The sequence below is a fragment of the Limanda limanda genome, chromosome 1 (genome assembly GCF_963576545.1).
Source record: "Limanda limanda chromosome 1, fLimLim1.1, whole genome shotgun sequence".
NCBI classification, from domain to species: Eukaryota; Metazoa; Chordata; class Actinopteri; order Pleuronectiformes; family Pleuronectidae; genus Limanda; species Limanda limanda.
In genome coordinates, this window is record NC_083636.1 from 26,884,459 (window position 1) to 26,900,307 (window position 15,849).

General features: G+C 40.9%; 1 protein-coding gene across 1 annotated transcript; it reads right to left on the reverse strand.

Annotated features, from left to right (window-relative positions):
- Positions 1-4,478: 4,478 nt before the first annotated feature.
- Positions 4,479-14,460, reverse strand: LOC133002392 (KN motif and ankyrin repeat domain-containing protein 1-like). The gene is made up of 11 exons (XM_061072235.1): positions 14,424-14,460; positions 11,083-13,575; positions 10,519-10,671; positions 9,852-9,960; positions 9,575-9,751; positions 9,326-9,413; positions 7,949-8,168; positions 6,202-6,344; positions 5,259-5,459; positions 4,969-5,067; positions 4,479-4,881 (listed from the first exon to the last, which is right to left on the reverse strand). The coding sequence occupies exons 1-11, from the start codon at positions 14,458-14,460 to the stop codon at positions 4,819-4,821; spliced, it is 3,783 nt and encodes a 1,260-aa protein (XP_060928218.1). The 3' UTR covers positions 4,479-4,818.
- Between the last annotated feature and the right edge of the window lie 1,389 nt (positions 14,461-15,849).

Genomic DNA, 15,849 nt, shown 5'->3' on the forward strand with positions numbered 1-15,849 from the left:
TCAAAGCTGATATTCAGTTTTAATTTCCACTGGTCCAGAACTGGAGGAAGACGATTGAGATTTGCATGTTGGGTCATTTATAGCAGTCTTCTGAAAACGTGTTGAAAATTTAAAGCATCTTATAAGACAAAATTGAAACAGTAAAACAAAGTGGGGAACAGGATGAGCACAGAGGACAGTATCTGATGAGAGGGAGGAGATAGCGAGGTGAACGGTTTCTGCCTCAAATGAGAACAGAGAGCTGCGTGTCAGGGGATGAATCAAAGTTGTCTGCCAGACTGGAAAATGAGGGAAGGAGCTGCTGATGACCCTCTGAAGGTTCGGCCGCCATTTTCTTCCACCGGTCCTTGTTGCTTGATAAGAGAAACATCAGAAAACTTCCATCCAAGACGCGGATGCTTTTATCCAAAGCGACGTACAATAAGTGCATTCAACAATGAGGGTTTTTTTGTTAATCCAAGGTGTCGAGTCGGAAGAGATGTGTCTTTAGCCTGCGGCAGAAGATGTGTAGACTTTCTGCTGTCCAACCATTAAGAAGCCAGGGCAGCAAACAGTCGTGATTTTGTTGAGGGTTTTGCTCGCAGTGACGAGAATAAAGAATAAGCAATTTGGATTATTTTATATTAGGAGTCGCAAACAACTATCAATACCAGACAAGAATAGTTCAAAAGTTAAACCAAGGTGAAAATCAGGTTACGAGCCAAAGACACCGAACAGTACATAAGCCATTATTATTTTTCTAGATTTAATCTAAAGAACTTTTTCCATCACAATTCTATTGTAGCTATTTTTGCTTCTAGATAGTTACTATTATCTTTCATTAATAGTTATTATTTCCTGAGTAAAGCAAGCAATCATCCAATGGCACCAAATAATTAATAATTTAGAAATATTATGATTATGACAGTATCTAACCATACCAACGTTCAACCCCTATTTAAGCCTGTGGTAAGTCATGTGCAAAATTTGTAACTATCTTAATATATATACGCTCCTGATCAAAATCTTAAGACCAGTTAAAAAATTGCTTGAATTTTCATTTTGCACTGTTGGATCTTAGGAAGGTTCTTAGTAGAGCTTCAAAATGCAAAAAGAAGAAATGGGAACAAGAGACCAAAAGTTGTGAGCAGGCAATTTATTGAAAACAACAATTTAACTGAAGTAGGCTGTTCATCAGCTGATCAAAATTTTAAGACCACAGCTCAAAAAAAAAAAAAAAACCTCCTAAAACAGAAATTAAAGTGTCAAAAACTGACTCAGTAATGAGTAGCTCCACCATTATTGTTGATCACTTCAAAAATTCGTTTTGGCATGCTTGATGCAAGTGTTTCCAAAAGGCTAGTGTGAATATTGCGCCAAGTGATGAAGATTGCTTCAAGAAGGGCTACTACTGTCTGGAACTGAAGTCCATTTTTGTAAACTTCCCGTGCCAAAAAACAAAACAACAACATAGCGGACCAGACCGGCCCACATTGGGTCAACGGCCCACCGGGATTATGCCCGGTATGCCCGATGGCCAGTCCACCCCTGGTTAAATAGAAGTTCAGATGCACTGGTCCATTACTATTTGAACCTCAGCATCTAGGGTTCAAAATTGGTAAAATTATACATTATATGCATATTGTTGTTGTAATTTTTCAGTCAGTTGAGATAAATCTTGAGGAGAAACATTTTGGGTTGTTTTGTGTCTGTATAGACCTACTATAAAAAGCAATTTGCATTTTTAATTTTAGTTCTTGTACTTTTGATACTTAAGTACATTTCAACACCAGATACTTTTGATACTTAAGTACTTTTAATATGAGCTACTTTAAATTGACGTAACTTATGTCTTCTAAATGTCTTAATGGCAGATGTGCTCGGCTAATTATGTGGGCCGGTCTGAGCCAAAAAATGCCCGGGCCGTTTTGTTCTCCCAGTCCAGCCCTGCGTGCCATCCATCCCCAAATGTTCTCAATTGGATTAAGATCAGGGGAACACGCAGGATGGTCCAAAAGAGTGATGTTATTCTCCTGGAAAAAAGTCTTGGTCAGACGGGCATTGTGAATTGGAGCGTTGTCCTGCTGAAAAACCCAGTCGTTACCACACAGACCAGGGCCCTCAGTCATGAGGGATGCCCACTGCAACATCTTCACATAGCCAGCTGCTGTTTGACGCCCCTGCACAACCTGGAGATCCATTGTTCCATTGAAGGAAAAAGCACCCCAGATCATGATGGCGCCCCCTCCACTGTGCCGGGTAGAAAACATCTCAGGTGGCATCTCCTTGTCATGCCAGTAACGTTGGAAGCCATCAGGACCATCAAGGTTACATTCTCATCAGAGAATAAAACTTTCATCCACCTTTGAATGTCCCATGTTTGGTGCTCCCTTGCAAAGTCTAAACGGGCAATTTTGTGGCGTTGAAGGAGACGTGGCCTTTGAAGACGTTTCTTGTTTTTGAAGCCCTACCTTCGCAGATGCCGTCTGATGGTTATTGGGCTGCAGTCAGCACCAGAAATGGCCTTAATTTGGGACGAGGATCGTCCCGTGTCTTGACGGACCGCCATTCGGATCCTCCGGCTCAGCGCCGGTGAGATTTTTTTGGGTCTACCACTTGATTTTTTTGTTCCATAACCCTGAGGATCTTTTAAGAAATGCAAAATGACTGTCTTACTGCGTCCAACCTCAGCAGCGATGGCACGTTGTGAATAAATTGCCTGCTCACAACTTTTGGTCTCTTGTTCCCATTTCTTCTTTTTGCATTTTGAAGCTCTACTTAGAACCTTCCTAAGATCCAACAGTGCAAAATGCAAATTCATGCAATTTTTTAACTGGTCTTAAGATTTTGATCAGGAGTGTATATATTGTTAATGTATAAGTCATGAACTACTGCACAGGATTTTAAGTTTACAAATACAAAATTTATTCAAATGCGGAGAAAAGTTACAGGTGATGAGAAGACACGTCATTCACAGACAAGAAAACATTCAGCTGTCCAGCTTTCATCAAAACAGCATTTTAATGTTAACGGCATTTGAAGGAGGAGTGCAACTTTTTACTTGTTTTTTTAATACGCTATTTCAGTCCCTTCCTGAGTAAGAAGAAAAGATGAATGACTTTCTCTCATCTGTCCGTTAAATATGAAGCTGCAGCCACCAGGTGAGATCCTTAGCTCATAAAAGAATGGAGGGAAAGAGCTAGCTTGACTGTGTTAGAAGCAAGTGGCAACCCATCGTGACGTTAACATTGGTTTGTGTAATCTGCAGTTTTAAAGCCTCAAGTTTGGTATTTCGTCCAGCACCATCTTGGTTTGATCTAGAAGTAGCCAAAGACACTGCATGCCCACCTACACCTGTAACCTGCACCCATTGGATGTTATTAGCTGTCAATCACACACTATCCATGTTCTAATGCTGTGCTTTACAGTCTGTTTGTCTCTAAATGATAATTTACAAAAAGAACATCATGGTTTTTTGAAGAATACTTGAAACTAGCAATTGTGATCATAAACTCGTTAGGAAAATGTTTACTGATAAATTAAGTAAGAATTAGGATCATAGACTTCTATACAAACAGACTTCTTTGAAAGCCAGTGAAGTCACCCTCTGCTGGTCATTTGAGATAATGCAAGAGTTGGATAGAGTTGGAGTTGGCTTCACTTTCTGGACCTGGAGTCGACATCCATTTGTATATGGTTCAAAGCTTCGTAAAGGTCACTTAGTCCACCTGGTTTGGACTTTATTTTGTTGTCAGTCACCGTTTTTTAATATTTCTGTGTTGATTTATGTATATTGTTACATACGTTTTTGAAAGGCTCTTCTTATGGACTCTTGTGTTAATGGGTTTGTATTTGTTTTGTTCATATTTCTTGAGCGTCTGTTAAGTTACCTTTTATTATCCCATGTCTAATTTCCTGTTTTATTCTGAAGCCACTTACCTTGTGTATTCTTCTTGGTTACTTCCAGTCTTTAAATTGTGATTGTGTGCCCCTGTGTCCGAATGTTTCACCTGCGTTCACTGATCCCTGACATTGCTCAGCAAGTAATGTGACGTTGTGTTATCTGTATCACAACCAAACTATCCTGATGTTAAACCCACAGGAAGTTGGTGTTGAGCTTCTCATTATGTGAGAAAGCAAATGAGCATTTTTCCCAAGTGCTGAAATATTCCTTTGCACGTTATCAAAAATGTATTGCATGAATTACAGCAGAAGTTCCTTCTTCAGTCGTAAGTAATAACATGTCGTTTTATGATTGAAAAATATCGAAGTTTAACATTCTTCTATTTAAAAAAAAAGTACAGAAATTGCAAGGCATCAGCTCATAAATACAAATAAATCTATTCCATAACAATAAAAAATATGGACATGCAATGATCCCAAAATCTTTACTTACTATGTAGCTATTTTGTCAAATCAACTTTTTGTATCTTTTGTATCTTAAAATATTTGAAATATTATTTGCAAAATAACTATGTATTACAAGGAATAAAGAATCTATTTGAAGTAATGCATATAACAAAATAACTGCAGGTTCAAACATTACATTTTATATATTATTGATACAAACCAATATACCCTGCTATGGATATATTAGCTACTGCTGATGTGTAATGTAATATCACTAAGCCACATTATTTAGATGCCATAGAATACAGGACCCTGGAGAACGACTAGTATCCTGATTCCTGTCAACTGGTAAATTACGATGTTAAAGAATCTGTCTGACAGAGGTTAAAACTGACACTGTTAAAATCCTCAAATTTGTTATGACAGCTCTGATCCTGAATCGCCTTATGAATGTGACTCTCATGAAGAATCAACACTTGAGCCATCGCATTATTCAAAATGATGTCTGCCACCAGGGGAGGAGAGAGACTTTCCACTGTGATGAGCGGCGGCCTGTTGAGACACAAACACACAGTAAAAAAGTTCAGCAACCTGAATATATAGCCCACTTAGTTAAAGTGCTGTGAAAATGCCACATACCCCCGCCTGTCCTCTGGAGAAGTTGGCATGAGCATAAAGAAGCACTGCAATGTCATGATGTCCGGCCTCCAGAGCGATGGACAGGGCTGTGCTTTCATCCTGAAAACAGAAAATCATATAAATTACCAGAGCTTTCCAGTTTATTGTGCATTTACAGGGGACAAGTGCATATTTGTGTATTTAATGAAATAGAAGCTTCTCTGTTTTCTTGACCTACTTTAAATTCTTTATCAAAATGTTTGCTGTCTGTGTTTGTAATTCAGAGTGAGTTGTGGCAGTGAGTCACATACACCGTCGGTCAGGGTGGCGTTGCAGCCTGCCTGGGCCAGCAGGAGTTTCACGATGTCAGCGTGGCCATGCTCGCTGGCACACATCAGCGCGGTGGAGCCCTCGTCATCCTGGAGATTGACCTCCGCCCCCTGTGCCAGGAGGGCCTGCACCACGCCCATTCTGCCGTGGCTCACAGCCAGCATGAGAGCGGTCTGACCGGCCTGGACGGCAGACGGCACGGGTCAGACACAACACGCAAGGTTAATGATGCCGAGTCGACACATCTCCAACATTTCAAATTCTAATTAATTGTCTGTATGACCTCGGGTCTCTTTGTCAGTGGATCAGGCAAAGCGGTTTAAAAAACTTTCCACTAATAAGTTATTAATGACTGAATGATTAGGGGCTTTTTGTAAATCTTTTGTCAGATAAAAAAAATAAATACAAATAACTTCTTAAGGAATAATTAGAAAGTTATGGACCTGTAAAAGAACTTGTACAGTTTCATAACACGTGTCAAAATATGCTAATGTATTCACAGAAATGTACAAATAAACCAAAAAAACTTTCGATAAACACACTTAATGGCTGCAAGATTGATTTTTCTATGAAGGGAGAATTGAAATAACAGACATACTGGACATAATACGTGAGACATCTCAAGAAAGAGTGTGACACAGGGGTTGATTGGACATATATACATATTTTATACACAGGCGTTCAAAATTGAAATTCAAAGAAAGTAGTAGAATAGTAAATTATGTATTTTTTCTCATGCAGGAACAGAGATATAACCCCACAGCTGACATTCACAGATCTGACATACACGTGTAATAATCCAAAAGAAACCTTCTCTCCTCTTAGAGTAAGACGGAATCAGCAACACGTTTTGTAGACATCATTTTGATTAACAAAAGTGCGAACAGGAAGTTACATCCACCACCTGCGAACGGACTGACTCACCTGGCTGGCCTTGGCGTTGACATCTCCCTTTGTGAAGAGCTGCTCCACAACCCTCATGTCCTCTGCAGTCTCCACAGCTGCTAGCGCCGCCAGCATGATGGGCGTATAGCCGGCTTTGTTCTGCTGATTCACGTAGCACACCTCTGTGGGGATGGTGCCCAGTACAACACAAGAGAGGGAAGGAGAGGATGTAAAAGAGTGTTATCATTAGTTTGGCTCATATCCAGCGACACTGACTGTACTGAGTTTTACTATGGTTAAAACCCCTCATGAGAAATGACCTTTTAAATAGAATGGATCTACATTAAAGGTCACATATAAATGAGGTGTACACTCAGACATAGAAACCATGGAAGCACTCTTGACGCTTCTAGCAAGCTTTTAGCAGGGACCTGGGGCATGGGGTCTTGTTAGGGGGCTCCCGACCCTGTCGTCATTGCAGTCCTCTGAACACAGCCTACCATAGAATTGAAGGGAGTTCTCGTTTAATTGTCATTGCTGTGGACCAACATAATCAGCTGTTCTCAGGGGCCCCCCTCTCAGCTCGGGGGCCCCAGGCAAGTGCTCACCTTTTGCCTACCCTGTTGCAACGCTCCTGCTTAAACAAAATACGAATGGTGTATATTACCCATCATCCCTGGTGTCCAGAGCTCCATAAATAACCGAGCTTTCATTCCCGCAGTGCAATTAAAACTTCTCAGAAGCATGTATTTCGAGAGTGCTCGAGTTTCACATAATTGCTAACACACACTCTCAGTGCATAATCTGAAGCATCACACTTCAAACCTACAGGTTTTTTTTTTCTTATCCTCAGAAATAGACAGTTAGACAAACAGTTACTTAAATAAAAGAAATACATTCTGGATACAGTATTTGAATATGTTCATTGTTTGTTTTGATTTTATGTTATATTTCACATGTCCTTAGTCAATCCAAAGAGAAAAAAAACCCTCAAGCAGACAAACGACAGAGAAGATATTTCCCCGATTCTTCATAATCACTGTTCTCTGAACTTTTGTCCCCTCATGCACAACTTGAGAAAATGTTGAAGCACTCCATAATGTCTCATCAAATGTGGATAGGGCGGAAACATGCGCTGCCGCAGCTGTCTGGGACATATGAGGATCGATAAAGAATATTAAAAGCTGCTTCATGAGCAAGACCACAAACATGTGGTTCCTTTTAAACACTTTTGATAGAAAAAGAAAACAACTCCCTTGGTTGGTTTCGCAAACGTCAATAAACTCTTTCTATTCACTCTGCTGTTAAACAAGGCCAAGGTTTCATTGGAGCAATATTTATTCATTTAACGTTTCAGTTTAATTGTACATAGTGCATGCATAGTGCTCTACTGCTTGCATCTTGTCCTTGGAAGTTTAGTCTTACAAATAGTTTGACCTCATGTTCCACAGAGTAACTCTTTGTTGGCCTATCTGCCTCGAAGTGGCTATTGAGAAGCATAGTAATGCTGAATTGAACCAGGATGCTTATCTCTATAAACCTGTGTATCCTTGCTTCTTTCTCTGCTGTGTAATCATCATACAGTATTTTACTCAAAAGCACAGTAGTTGATCGAGTTTCTAAAACGCATGCCAGCAGGATAAGTTTCTCTTAAATTTTCTTTGGTTACGCAAAGAGGGAAAACTGTGGAGAAACTGAATAAAATTCTCACAGCGAGGAGCGGCAGACCAAAACTAAAAAGTAAGGAACTTTGTTAGAATACACGATGACCCGAGTTGCACCGTACCTGCATCCAGCAGTCTCTTGACAATGCCAAAGTTGGAGTGAGACACGCTGTAGTGCAGAGCTGTGTTTCCATTGCCGTCGACCATATTAGCAATGTGCTGCAATACCGCAGGCGAAATGACCCGGAACGCTGACAAGTAGTCTGCCACGGCATCGGGAGCAGCCGACTTGTGGCTGGACGTGGAGAACCACTCCTGCTGTAGCGTTTGTAGGCAGTTATGCTGCAAGGGACAGAATGATAAAACTCAAATATGCGTATACTTTTTCATGCATTCTCATAAATGCCTTGCAAGATGCAGCCGTAATTCACAGTGTGCAGAGCAATTTCGACTTTGAATCGATAGGAATATCTTTTACAGGGATGAGAGCGACAGAACACAGACGAAGAGCATCGTAAAGAAACGAATAACTATAATACATTCAACTCCCTTTGAAAATCTACAAAACAACATCATAAAGGAAGAGGCTTAAGAATCTGTTTTCATTTTACCGTCAAAAACTTTGTAATATGTCGAGTGATTTTCCATTTCAAGTTACATCATAGGATTTATCTTGACTGTTGAACTTCCTGTGGCTCGAAATAAATATGAAAGTGAGGCGTCTCTTTCACTGTGAAATATAATTGTTTCTAAGTTCAAGCAAAATGCCACGGCTCAAAATTACAGAGTCGACACATTCCTGTGCTATTTGTTTTCCAATGCCAAACTCCTTTCTCTCTGAAAGACAGAGCTTGAACACACCCTGTCCCGGCATCTCCCCACGCACACTCAATCTGTGACATACCATTAAATGTGGTTAACACACACACACACGCACAAGAAGTACATGTGTGTACTTCTATCTTAGTGAGGACACTCATTAACATAATACGTGCCTTAGCCCCTTACCCTAACCTTGACCATCCAAACTAAATGCCTAACCCTAAACCTCACCCCAACCCTAACCCTAACCTAATTATAACCCTAAAACCAAATCTTAACCCTCAAACAGTCCATGGAAAAAGTGAAGACAGGTCAAAATGTCCTCACTCTGTAAAAATAATAATAATACATTTTATTTGTACAGCGCTTTTAAAAGGTACTCAAAGGCACTTAACATGGTAAAAACAGTGACAATGAAAACAATAACAATAATGTATCATTATAGCAGTTAAAAGATGTTGATTTTACATTAAAAACAATAATAATACATAAATAGATCACAGATTAAAAGCATATTTAAAAAGGTGAGATTTGTAGGGTCTATCCTTAAAATGGTCCTCACAAAGATAGAAGTACAGGAACCCCCCAACACACACACACACACACACACACACACACACACACACACACACACAATATCAATACCTCTCACTCTGAATATAGAGAACAAAACATACCAATTCCCTGCTGGGTAGAGCTGTGTCATCACTCAGGTGCATCTTTAAGGCTTGACAAGCAAAGAAAATCTTTTCACTTAACTTACACCTGAAAGAAATAAAATGCCACAGATTACACAGTCAGTTCCCACGAGAGAAGACAACTCAAACGTAACACTCACACAGTAAAATATTAAGATGCATTGAGGCTTTTCAAAGCAGAAATCCTGTTCAACTGAGAGGCTTTGGCTTTAAAGACTCTGACATTACCTCTGTTGTGTGTGCGGCTTTGACGTCTTCACCCCCTTGTTGTAGCCTCCTTTGCCCTTTCTTGCTTGAGTCACACCTTGAAAGGGTTCCCTTAACTTTTTGTTTCCTCTCTTGTCCCCTTCCTCGGAGTTTCCCTTCTCACTGACCGGGAGCTCGTAAGACGGCATGGGGTCCAGTCTAAGGGAAAAAAGCAAGAGCTAATACACAGAGAAAATATCTATCGTAACACATCCCAGTGTTAAGCAGCAAAATATTAGCTTAGACGTCAGATACTAACCCTGCTGTCACCCTCATGAACTTCATGCTCCTCCTGTTACTGCTACAGCCTGGTTCTCCATTCTGTTTCTTTATCACAGGCCGCTGCACGCCAGGATTAGCTGACCTGTCTAGAAATAATGATGAGACCAATACATCTGAAAGTTGACATAGACAACTCCTAACTCCTGCAGTCTGTTTTATTAAATGCACACATACACATATGCATATACAACAGATATAAATACAGTAGGTTCATCTTGACAGGCCTTAGTGAAGATATATTGTTGATTCCTTATGTATTCTTACACATCGGAAGGCCACATTTTTAAGGAGAAAGTTTCCTGACACCAGCTCCTCCTACAAAACCATTACATTTTAGACTCCCAGCCACAAACTGCTATGTGGAATGAACTGCCTTCCAAAACCAGATATCATTCCAAACATTGCAAGTGTATCCCTCAGAAAGTAAAACCTGCCAAGCCTAAGGCAGCCACTTCCTTTAAACCTAACACAAGTATAAACTGGGCCGCAGGAGTGGTCTGGAAAATGAATATTTTTAACATAAACTAAAGTTTTGCAGAGAGTTTTTGTATCCTCCGAATGTTGACTGTATTTCTAATGAAGATTATATTGAAACATAATTGTTGGGAATCATAACACATTGCCAAACAAACACACATGTTTACCTTGCAGGGCCGAGGATGCCTGTTGCTCTAACAGCTGTATCATTCTTTTCACCTCAGATTCATTGCCGCTCTGTTGGCAGGTTTCTGGGATGGTTTTTTCACATTTAGAAGACTGGACTGAAAGTTGAAATGGAGACTGGTACTCTCTGCTGACTGTGGAATAAAGAGAACATATTTCCATCGTACCAACAGGACATTACAGCATCTTACATAAGAACAATCAAACATTAAAGGTACCAAGTGGAATTTTTGACAACTGTTGGTGCTATGGAGCTTTATTTGAATGTGTGAGTTTCTATTGTGTTTGCAAGCATGAAGATTTTCTAATTTGGGTGAGAGTTTAGCAGGATATCTGATGTACAATGGTTTTATGCTATTTCACTTAGAGAGTATTTTTGGCATTAAGATGCCCCCAAAATGCATGTTCAAAAGGGGGAAAATGGTGAATGAGGGAAGACATTTCTTCAGGATACACACAATGATTTCTGGTGAGATACAACATAAGTGTTTGTTCATAAGAAAACTCCACAGGGTATCTTTAGAAGCAAATCCCTGCAGGGTTACCTGGTGGCTGAGAATCGAAATGATGGACTTCAGCTTTGTTGTTGCCGGACCACCTGGAGCTGTCATTTCCTCGACCACTGTACTGGTTTGAACAGTCCTCTGTAAGCAGGTTCCCATGCTCCCCGAGGAGCTTCTGCATCTTTTCTATGTAATGGTTAAGCTCAGGGTCCCACTGGGACTGCGAAGATTGCTGGAAACTCTGGGCAGGTGTATTGCGTGAAGATGAAAAATCCTGTATCCTCCCCTCTCCGACACCGATACTTCTGGTCTTGAAAGGGTCAGGCAGATGAGATGGTCCGGAGGCCATATTTCGGGTTTTGAGTCCTATCAGGAAATTCTCATTAATGTTTGTGAACCCAACACCAGTGTCTCTGGTCATTTTGAGAGCATTTCCTACCAGAGTTGCAGTTCCGACCCCGATGGTACGGGTCTCTGGTGTGCTTTTGATGTCTGTGACCCCGTTCCCTACAGACACAGCCCTTGTTACGGTCTGAGTGGTGTTGGTGTGCTTGTCTTGGGTACTGAGGAGAGTATTAGTGCTGGAGTCTGTGCTGAAGGTATGTCCGGTGTTGGTAAAGCGAGACTCTGAGCTGGATACAGTGTTGGTACGCTGTGAAGCTGTCAGCGGTGATGCCATGATTCCCAGTTCAGCTCTTCTGATTGGATCTGTTGCCATACCTTCAGAAACCAGTTCCTTTGGTTCACAGATGATCACATCAACAGAACAGTCCCCACAAGCCACTGAACGATACTGAGTCTTTCCTTTCTTCAACCCCACAATCTCCATTGGTGGCTCTGTGTTGGTTTCTGCATCACACATCTTTATCTCCGTCAATACTCCCTGTGTGTTTGTTAAAACCTGAATCCCCACGCCCTTTTCTTCGGTCTCAACTCGCTCTCTGACCTCCCAGCGGCTCATGGGTTCATCTGGTCCTGTGCAAACGCTCCTCAACTCCGGTCCACAACATGATACTCCCACACTCTTTACCTCTGTTATCTCCCCCGTGCTGGTGTCCCGTACCTCTGTGTGATTACCCACTCCCTGGCTTGTGGTGTGAGGCCTCGCTTCGATGCCTGTGCTCACTGTGGATGGCTTTGCAAGACATGCTTTGTCAGCTCTGCTCCTAGCTCCTGCCGCCTGAAGCTCCAGTTTCAGCCGACTCATCTCTGTCTGGAGGGCAGATTCTTTCAAATCTGCTTCCAAGTAAGAAATTCTCTCCTTCAGGGCATCAATTAATAGTTGTTGGGCATCAAGCTCTGCTTCCCTCACACTGTAAATTCCAAGATTAACTTCAGACACCTCTGTTGCAATGGATCTGGTCTCTACCTGATTTGTGGACACACATTTGTTTTCTTTTAAAGGTTTAGGCAACGTGACGTCTTCATCAATTCCAACTAGGACTGTATTTTCATGAGCAGAGGTATAGCCTTGGACTAGCCTAGCTTGCACATTTCCACCCTTGAGGCTTCTTTCCAGTGCCTGCATCTCTTTTGTCAGTTTCCTGAATTCACTTAGGTTGATTGGGTCACTCTGCACTGTGTGTCCCTCTTTTGTATGCACCTTGTTCTCAATATCAGACCTTTCCATGCTATCAGCTCTCCTCCAGATCCCATCGTTCATGTCCTCATCGTCACTCTGATTCTTGAGCTGAGAGACGAGTTGCCTCTTTTCTTCCTGAAGGACTGATATTTTTACCTGTAGGATAGGGACGATTTTCACCTGCTCTTCCAATTCCTTCAGCCTCTGCAGAGCTACCACCATCTGGTCACGGACATGCTGCAGGTGCATGGAGCCGGGACTCGGAACTGGAGTTGTTCTACCAGAGCTCTGTGGGCTAAATTTCAGGCTCCCTGTGCTGCCTCTGGTGCCGAGGGATGAGCTAAGGTGAACATTCAAGTCACTCTCTGTTCCAGTAGACTTGTTTCCACTGTTGTTCTGATTATATGCCACTAGGCCGGTGAAGGGGGAGAGTGACCCAGGGGAGCTCACCCCTCCAAAGCTGGCCAGTCGTCGCCGAGGTTGGGGCTGAGGTGGAGGCTGAGGTGGAGGCTGGCTTGTCACCTCCTGCTCCAGGTGCTTGAGGGTCTCCATAACAGGTCTTTTTATAGATCTTACAGTAGGTTGAGGCTTTGACTCAGTAAGTATTCCAGGTTTTTCTATTCCCTCATTCCTTGTCAGCTTAGTATCCAAGGAGGAACCATGCGGAGGAGGAAGTGGTGGTCGACCTCTCGTTGTGGCAGACAAACCCAATTGTCTTGCATCATCTGTGCTTGATGATGTGAAGGATTCTTCAGAATACCACTGACTGGATGAAACACCACTCTGCGTTTTTTCTGCATTATTGACAGCCGCTCTGGGCCGCCTCTTAAGGCTTAGCCGCTTAATGATGGTGCAATTTTGGAAACTGTCCACAAACTTGAGGTTTCTCACGTTCGACTGATGAATGTATTCAATCCCAAAGTAGTTAGGGATACACTCTTCAGTGCTTTGACCTATTAGAATAGTGATGGATTATTTAAAAAAAATTGTCCAAACACAGGGCTAGAGAGAAGAAACTCTAAAATACATGTCTCTCTGAATGCATATAATAAAAACACAGCTTATCATTGCCTTTACGAAATTTTCAACTATAAAATTAGACATCAAATTCACAACACTATTTATATTGATCATTTCAAGCTATTTTAACTCTTCATAATAACTGCAACATGCCATGCTATAAACTTGATACCCATGCAGGTTTTTTTCCTTACCTCAGTGTTACACGCTCATCGGGAACCATCTATTTGAGTCTAGAGTCTTTCGTCAGTCACCTCGAAATTTGTTTTCTGACTACAATCTCTTTCTCTCTGTCCAACAAGAAGAGGAGGGACAGAGGAGAACTTTCCAATCGTGTAGACAGTCTGTTTTCAGTAGTCACTTCTCTGCAAATGGTATGTCTCTACATAGACTGAACCCACTCTATAATTACTTTGCAACTCTCCCTCTAAATGCCCAGCCATACTCTTGGCAGGTTTTTCTCAACCACAGACCATCTTCCAAGTATTTCCGCCAGTGAATAAACAAAAAGTAACAGAGATCTTACACATTATGAAGCACTTGACACAATAAATATTGTAATTCACAAAAAAACAGGTATAACTGCACTGGTATGGCCAGAGTCAAACAACATAAGTTGATGGAGGCACTCCCTTCTTGGCAATGTTGTTTGCCAATGTTGTAAGTTTTAATTTACATTTTAACACATTTTGTGAATCACACAACACAAAATGTACAATTTATGTCAAAATGATAACAATTTCTGAAATTAAGTTATTGTAATAGTAGACATTGTAGTTACCTGAGACAGTTTTCAAGATGTAACGGCTTTGATCCATGAATCCGTTTCAAAAGGAGCCAATTAAAGAGCATGTACATCCAGCTAACTGAATAGATATGGAAATAAAACTTTAATTCTTCCCATCTTGATTATTAGCTTTTCTTTGGAAGGCATCATTATACCTTCCATAGAAAAGCTCTCTCTCTCTCTCTCTCTCTCTCTCTCTCTCTCTCTCTCTCTCTGCCCAGGTTCAGCAGTCTGTATCCTAACCTTGCAGTGCTTACACAAAGGAAATGCTATACCAGGCCATTAGATCGTATCGTTAATTCTGCATAAGTCACAGTGGGCAAAAACCTATAGACCTCAGCGCACAACAGTGACTCACATCATTGCATTGCCATATCATATATCAATATCAGTAAGCACCTTCTGTTTTCAGCATGCAGAGGTTTTATCTCGCAAATAATGCACATAGGCTCCAGTTCTGTCTTATTCAGCACTTGTGAACATATCCCTTACAAGCTATGTTATGACATTCTGCACAGACTGTTTTTCAATTATGAGTCACATCATTTTGATACGTAGGCTATAAAATGGAAAAACATATCCTTTGATCAGTCGGAAGACACATTATTGGATTACTGGATTTGGCCCAGAGGCTGTTACCAGTCCATACTGGCTGTTTTTCACTGAGCAATAAAGATCCTGGAAAATACTCTTTATGTTGGTCAGCTCAACTTTTGTTAAATATGTCAGGTTGTCATCCTCAGGAGAATCACATTGTGATGCAGGTCTGGGGCCGTTGTTCTTAATTAAGACAAAATTAATTGTATAAATACAGATAAGTGGCAAGTTTTTGTTTTCAACACTTATCTCTAAAAACCCTCCAGATTTTTCAAGTCAAAATATGATTAAAGTAAAACAAAAACCTTGTAGTAACTGATAAACAAATGCCACAAGTAGGCACTGTTTTGTCTAAAAGGATCACAAGCTGAAATTACTTTGTGGGAGTTTTAAGAATTGGCCTAATTATTATTTAACTTGTAAGATACAACGAAGCAAAGAATCGCCCTCAAATGTAAATTAAATTTCTGTTTTGTATATTTGTATTTATATTTTCGTTCGCATTTTGAGTTTATTGTTTGCTGTTTTATTTTAGAGCTTCTTTCCTTTACTTCCTATCTTTGTCTGGTTTCCCTCCTTCTTGATTGTCTGCACCTGAATCGATGTGTCACACCTGAGTTCTGTTGTCTTGCCTCCTTTATGCTCCTGGATTTCCTTGCACATCAGTTTTGCTGGTTTGTCTCTTGTTTTTTTCATTGTGTTTCCGTTTTTGCTCCCTGTGTTGCTTGTTTGTTTCCGTTTACCTTTTGTCGTTGTTTGAGTTTATACTTTTGCTTTGCGTGTTTGAATTTATTTCCACACATTATGGGCTTCCTATTTTGGG

Excerpts from the sequence above, each read along its gene's own strand:
- LOC133002392 (XM_061072235.1), bottom strand. The coding sequence starts at position 14,460 with ATGGATCAAAGCCGTTACATCTTGAAAACTGTCTCAG. Across the intron at positions 9,414-9,574 it reads AAGCCGCACACACAACAGAG|GTGTAAGTTAAGTGAAAAGA; the intron begins GTAATGTCAGAG and ends TATTTCTTTCAG. Across the intron at positions 5,068-5,258 it reads ACGCCACCCTGACCGACGGT|GATGAAAGCACAGCCCTGTC; the intron begins GTATGTGACTCA and ends TTCTGTTTTCAG.